This window comes from Populus alba, chromosome 1, assembly GCF_005239225.2.
Source record: "Populus alba chromosome 1, ASM523922v2, whole genome shotgun sequence".
Lineage (NCBI taxonomy): Eukaryota > Viridiplantae > Streptophyta > Magnoliopsida > Malpighiales > Salicaceae > Populus > Populus alba.
Genome location: NC_133284.1, coordinates 23,563,089 through 23,569,513, shown reverse-complemented (window position 1 = coordinate 23,569,513; position 6,425 = coordinate 23,563,089). Strand labels below are relative to the sequence as shown.

Sequence of the window (6,425 nt, the reverse complement as noted above, 5' to 3'; positions counted from 1 at the left end):
ACAAAGCAACCAATAGCATTAATCTGTCGCCATTCTGCCTTGTTGACTTTTCCCATCCCCTTGTGAGTAATAGACGCGTCGAAAACATCATTATTCAGCACGAGTTCCTCTATGATACTTGCCTTCATGTCGGAAGGTCAAAGGTTGGAATCTTCATTCATTCATGATTGTAGTTATCTTCTAAAACACACTAAACCTTGACTATGGTACAAGTGTAATAAGAATCCTTCCACGTAAAAAAAATGGTAGTTTTGCACAGAAAATAAGAGGAATAATTCCACGGCGGGAGGGGCCGCCGGAAGCAATGGCGGCTATTGATCCCATGAAATCAATGCCTCACGCAGCAATGTCTAGTTGCCTAGTTGCCTAGCTAGAGAAATTTAAGTGCCTCAAACAGTAGAATCCTGCCATAATCAAATACACGCTATGTACTAACACCAGCTATACACAGGCTTCACACTTTTGTACACTATTTCAAGCTATAAATCACACCATGGTCCCTCTATTTACACATTTGGTTAAATCAAACCCCTACTTTGATTGGATTAAACCAGCCTATTTACTTCCAACCTCAGCCCCTTCATCCATTTCCATTACTGAATGGAGGAAGCCACTTGCTGTGATGCAATTGGACAGAGGATCTCAAATTGTCTTTGCTTGAGTGTAGAGCAGGGTGTCGTGTGACCAAATGTACAAAGTTGAGGGAGCAATGAATTTCAGCCCACAATTTCATGATTGGAAATTTTCTTGCTGGATATATTTCGACGACTGGAATTCACCAGCTTCAAACTCCATCGATTGAATTCTTCAGATTTCCACCAAACAATGACATAAGGGCGCCGCCATGGACTCTTCCCTCGGTAACCAGATAATCACAACCCTTTATCCCACCATTGCTGGCACCATAACCATTTGTACCTTCCTCTAGGTTCTCAGTATTCATAAAACCTGTACAAGACGAAGAGACCTTCATTGAAAGAGGAACCAGTACTTGTGGTGGTATCAGATGTTGTCTTTTTGCTGGCTTTTCTAGGGAATCAATGGAGTCCGAGACAGCACTGACTCCTGAATATGAATGGTTGGTGTCTATGCTGCTCCCTGCAACTGACGAAGCAGATACAAGGCCATGGAAGAGTCCTGGTCCGATCAAACCAGTCTTGTTTGCCTTCCTCTCTTGGACCATGCTGCTGTGAGCAGCACATAGACCACTCCTACCCCTGGCAAACTTCTCACATTTTCCCTCACCCCAGGTACATCGTTTACCCCCGCCATGAGCCTTGCAAAAATCAGTGCTACCTTGGGCACTCTTCCCACAATCTTCAAACTTGCACCGCTTCCCACCACCATGCCTGACACAACAATCAGTACGGCCACGCGCACTCTTTGTACAGCCTGGCACAACACACCTCTTTCCACCACCATGGGCAACACAGAAGTCTGTCCCTCCATGGACACTTTTCGGACAAATTCCACCACCATCAAACAGGCAGCGCTTTCCCCCACCATGTCCCTTGCACAATGGCGTACTCCCTTCGGCTCCTTTGCTGCATCCTGCAAATATGCATCGCCTTCCCCCACCATGAGCTTTGCAGAACATGGTACTCCCCTGAGCACCCTTCGTACATGCTTGGTATAGACAACGGCGTCCACCCCCATGAGAAATACACAACCCAGCCTGTCCTTCAGCACTACGGGTGCAGCCTTCAACCTTACACCTCTTCCCCCCGCCGTGTCTAATACAAAGCCCTGACTTGCCTCGTGCAGCCTTAGCGCATCCCCCTGGAAACCCACATCTTTTGCCACCACCATGGGCGATGCAATTTTCTGTCTTCCCCTCTGCACTTTTAGTGCAACCCAAGTGTTGACACCTTCTTCCTCCACCATGGGCCTTGCAATATGCTGTTCGGCTCTCAGCTCCCTTGTTGCAACCTGGCTTTTGGCATCGCTGTCCGCCCCCGTGACCAATACAAAGGCCTGATGCCCCCCGTGCTCCCTTTGAGCAACCAAAGAACTTGCATTTCTTTGGACTTTTAGTTCTGTGGTCAGAAGAAGTGGATGAAATCGCTTGCTCGGAAGTAGTGCCCACAGAGAAATCTGTGATGGCAGGTAGTTCATGGCTCATCTGAAATTGATGATGCAATCCAGTCCCAAAGTTGACAAGTTCTGTCTGTGACAGAGCTTTTCCAACATCCATTCTAGGAGCCAAAAGAAGTGATGCTATATAGCCACCAGACTTCTTTGCTGAGGTGGAACCCTCATCGAAAACAAGAATCGGGACTCTAATATCATCACCAGAAATTTGGTTCAGCATAGGAGTATCTGTATCAGTCCCCTCAATTGAACAGCCGAGACCACTCAAAGCTTCCTTTGCCCCTCCAGAAAAGCCAAGTTTTAGGATTGAATCGCTCTCAGACAACAGCCCCTTGGGAAATCTAGCACCAGAAGCCAGCCCTTTATTTTTGTTGACCCCAAAGCTGTAACAATCATCAAAATATGCACTTGGTGTTGGACCCAATCCAAGCACCAACTTGCAACCGTCATCAGAAGCATTAGAGAAATCAACCTTAAGATTATTATCACAGCCCTCAGCATTGGTCGAACTGCTTCCTCCATATCCAAGGCAGTTCAAGCTCAAAGCAGTATCACCAAAACAGTCATTCTTTGGAAGCTCATTATTATGAGAAAATCGTGGGCCCTTTTTGATAAGATTCATTGTCCAGAAGCACTAAATTGTAGCACTGGGGAACAAGAGGCTTATCTGGCAGAAAATATTTCGACAGAGGAGACTAACAGGTACAAGGTATAGAGAAATGGAAAATTCCCAATATTCTACCTCCACCACTTACAAAGCCTGAAGTATCTGACCTGTCCATCTTTGCAAAATTCAGAATCAACAATAAAACCCTTTAAGCCAGAATTGCTGTGCTTAGAACTTTGGAGCCTCTTATGCTCCTTTCTTCACAAATCTTCAGCTTCATCAATCTGACAGGAAGCAAAAGGAATGAGAACCTTTGAACGATTACTGAACACAGTCAAACAAAAAAGGTTTTCTGCACAGAGATCAAACCAACATCAGATATAATTCAAACTGATGTATGATTTCACAAGTCATTGAACAGAATCTAGTAATACAGACCGTATTTTACCTGACAGGATACAATATCTTCAGCACATTAGACTGCAGAAAGTAGGACAAGGCAATATATTGCAGAATAATAATAGGGAATTACTATGATATGTCTTCCATAACATTGTCATGCAATTTCATACTCATAGAAAAATCTGGAAAGTAATGTGCCCAAACCTTAATAGGAGAGGGCCCTCCCTACCAAAATGACATTGATAGTGGGCACAACCATTTATTCACCACAGAAACAAACCAGACTTAATAGGAGAAGACCAATAAATAACAAGTTTTAAAAAAGAGAATTATTATTTGGTCCCCATGTTTTTAGCAAAATAATTAGTTAGTCACCCTATTATGTAAAAATCCCAATATCTCATCCCTATTTTTTTTTTTATTTCCGTTTATAGCTTAGTCCCTTCGTTAAGTGTCCGTGTTGAGCTATCACCAATTCAGTTATTTTTCTTCCCAGAATACCCTTTTGACTATATCAACTGAAAGAAACCTAGAGGTATTTTGTTGATTATTTTTTAAAAAACTTATCTTTTAAAGAATTAACGGTCGTAGACAGTCAAGAGACTATGTTATGGTTTCTAAAACCAGAGGGATTCAGTTATTATATTGTTAAAAACAAGGGGACTGAATTATTATTTACACTTAAGAATATTGATACTGTTGAAAAATCACGCTAATTAGACATTGTGCATAAAAAGATATGAAAAGAAGGATGTCAAACAGAATCAATAGTATTCATGTGCACTCCAATAACTTCTATTCATTTAAACGTGGGCATATAAGGCAGATTGAACATAAAATTACATAAGATGTGTAACCCTCTTTAATTTTCTTATAACCCAGGTCAAAAGATTCAAAAGGGCCTCCAAAAGATCAAGTAAAAATGACACCGAAACATAACTCTGAGAGGTATAGCTCAATTGATCAGGCTCTAGGTTTGCTCCCTAGAAGTCACCAGTTCAAGTCTCACAAACTTCAGGGCCACTGGAGGTTTACATGGTCGTTAACTTCAGGGCCTGTGGGATTAATCGAGGTGAGCGCAAGCTGACCCGAACACCCACGTTAATAATAAAAAAAAAATGATACTGCAACACAATTAAGTAATGGAACAAGGAATTTCTAATGGAAGACAGCATCAATGAAACTGTAAGCAAATTATATTAGTTTCAATTTCACTTCTTTCTATCATTTAGAAATAAATAGATGAAGAAGCTCCATGTAATGCAAAATGAACACAATAACAGTATGTATAGATAACTAACTACATATGGAAAGGAAAGGAAAGGAAAGGAAAGGAAAGGAAATGATATGAAGGAAACTGAAAAAAACAGAAATTTAACTTCCTTTTCTTCTCATTTCTCTTCTTTTCCTTTCCTTATTTTGACTTCCTCTCTTAAATTTCCTTACTTTACCTCGACTTTCATCAATCAACTTATGCAACATTATGTATACCTAAATTGCATATACAAGACATTAGGAATTCCTCTACTCAACACATGACAATCTCTTGTTCCACGAGTCGGACAACATATATTATTTTGCAAATATAGTGAAAATCCAAAGCACTCGGCCACAACAAAAAAAATAATAAATAAAAAAGTTCCTTATAGATAAAAGATTATAATAAAGAAAAATATCTTCATTAACTAAAAAATGAAAAGTAACCAATGCTACCCACACATGATATCTTGAGAGACTGCCATGCGTTGGGCAGGAGGAATTCCTACAGACTTGTACAGCATGAGATGGTTGCTCTAAGCGAATCAAAGATGATATTAAAGTAATTAAATAGGCCATTCCTCATTAAAAACAAATAAATTCAAATTTCAATACTATGAGTCTGAATTTCCAATATAATAAGTTTTTTTCTCTCTCTCTAAATGCTAATGCCTAATCTGGAGACAGCCATGTCCATGAATTATACGAGCAATAAAAGAAACAGGACTCTTCCATCAAAACACAATAAATAAATAAATCAATAATGATAATTCATCTTAAATACTAGATCTGAAACTAAAAAAAAAAAAAAAATCTAAAAACTACAAAAAGAAACAGAAATTAGTGATAACATTAGCACAAAAAACAAACAAACACAAGATAAGAAAGTCTATATTCGTCGTAATCTATTTTCATTCATTTAAAAGAAAAACAAGAAGGGATTTCAACAATTATTGACTGCCATAAATACCATGTGTTCCGAAAGCATAGTTGAAACCAAAAAAGAAAAGAAAAAGAAAGAAAGAAAGAAAGTCATACCGTGAGGACAAACATTAGAGGATAAATGGAGAAAGCGAGCGGATCTGAGAAGTGGCTACAGACATCGCTGGAACATGACAGAGAGAGTTAGGTAGAGGGAGACTAAATGGTAATAATTGGACAGCAGCAACTATTGTATTCTGAGTGCTGTACTTGTGTAAGAGAGAGGGGGAGAGATATCTGTCCGGTAATAAACTCCAAGAGCCAATGAATGAAAAGCGCATACTGTTTTGGGCGGCTCAAGTCTCCCTCGTTTCTTTCTTTTTCTTTTTTTTCTTACACGATTCTCATTTTGAGTTAACTATTTTATTTATTCCTTGTAGTTTTTACAATATCTTAAGTTATTTTTTTTTTTTTTTTTTTTTGTGTTTTATAAGCTATTAATTAACCATTTGACTTTTCTGCCTTTAGTAATTCCTGTTTGGAAGTGCGTACAAACGGAGATTCGTAAGAAGTTAATTAATTTATTTTTATTTATAATTAATTTTTAAAATTTTAATATGTTAATGTAAAAAATAAATTTTAAAAAATAAATTATTTTAATGCATTTTAAATAAAAAATATTTTAAAAAATAATTATTATTGTACTATTAAATACCCCTAAATAATCAAACTACCCTTGCTTTGTTTTTAGTGGGCGAGATTGGGAATTTGATTAAAAATTAGCAAAAAATTATTAAATTGCAATGATTCATTAACAAAATCACCTACTTTTTAAAGGGACTAAATTATAAGGATTAAATCATTGTTTCTTATAAGATGTAAAGACTAAATTATAGTTAATTCTTTCTATTTCTATAGAGGTATATATTTAAATAAAACCTTAGTTTTAATGCATAATGTATTACACCATTACCAATTAAATCTCAAATCTTTTTATTTTATCAATTTTGCCTCAAATGGAGTTATTAACTAATGTCACCTCTTATTCCATCCAATATTAATTATACTTAAATATTGTTATAACTTGGTTTTTGGCCAATCTCGAAAAAACAAATCCAACCAAAAATAAAAACAAAATACTTCAATC

At 37.7% G+C, this 6,425-nt stretch overlaps 1 protein-coding gene across 3 annotated transcripts; it reads right to left on the bottom strand.

The window, feature by feature from the left end:
• Positions 1-234: 234 nt before the first annotated feature.
• LOC118040240 (uncharacterized) lies at positions 235-5,578 on the bottom strand. Of its 3 annotated transcripts, XM_073403696.1 has the most exons (3): positions 5,396-5,578; positions 3,137-3,178; positions 235-2,982 (listed from the first exon to the last, which is right to left on the bottom strand). In XM_073403696.1, exon 3 carries the CDS (start codon positions 2,711-2,713, stop codon positions 785-787), a length of 1,929 nt encoding a protein of 642 aa, XP_073259797.1. In that variant the 5' UTR covers positions 2,714-2,982; positions 3,137-3,178; positions 5,396-5,578; the 3' UTR covers positions 235-784. The 3 variants fall into 3 exon arrangements, with proteins under 3 accessions (XP_073259797.1, XP_034903025.1, XP_034903024.1); XM_035047134.2 differs by lacking the exon at positions 3,137-3,178 and having other exon boundaries at positions 235-3,050; XM_035047133.2 differs by lacking the exon at positions 3,137-3,178.
• Positions 5,579-6,425: the final 847 nt, after the last annotated feature.

Coding starts and splice junctions, on each gene's coding strand:
- LOC118040240 (XM_073403696.1), bottom strand. CDS start 2,713: ATGAATCTTATCAAAAAGGGCCCACGATTTTCTCATAATAATGAGCTT.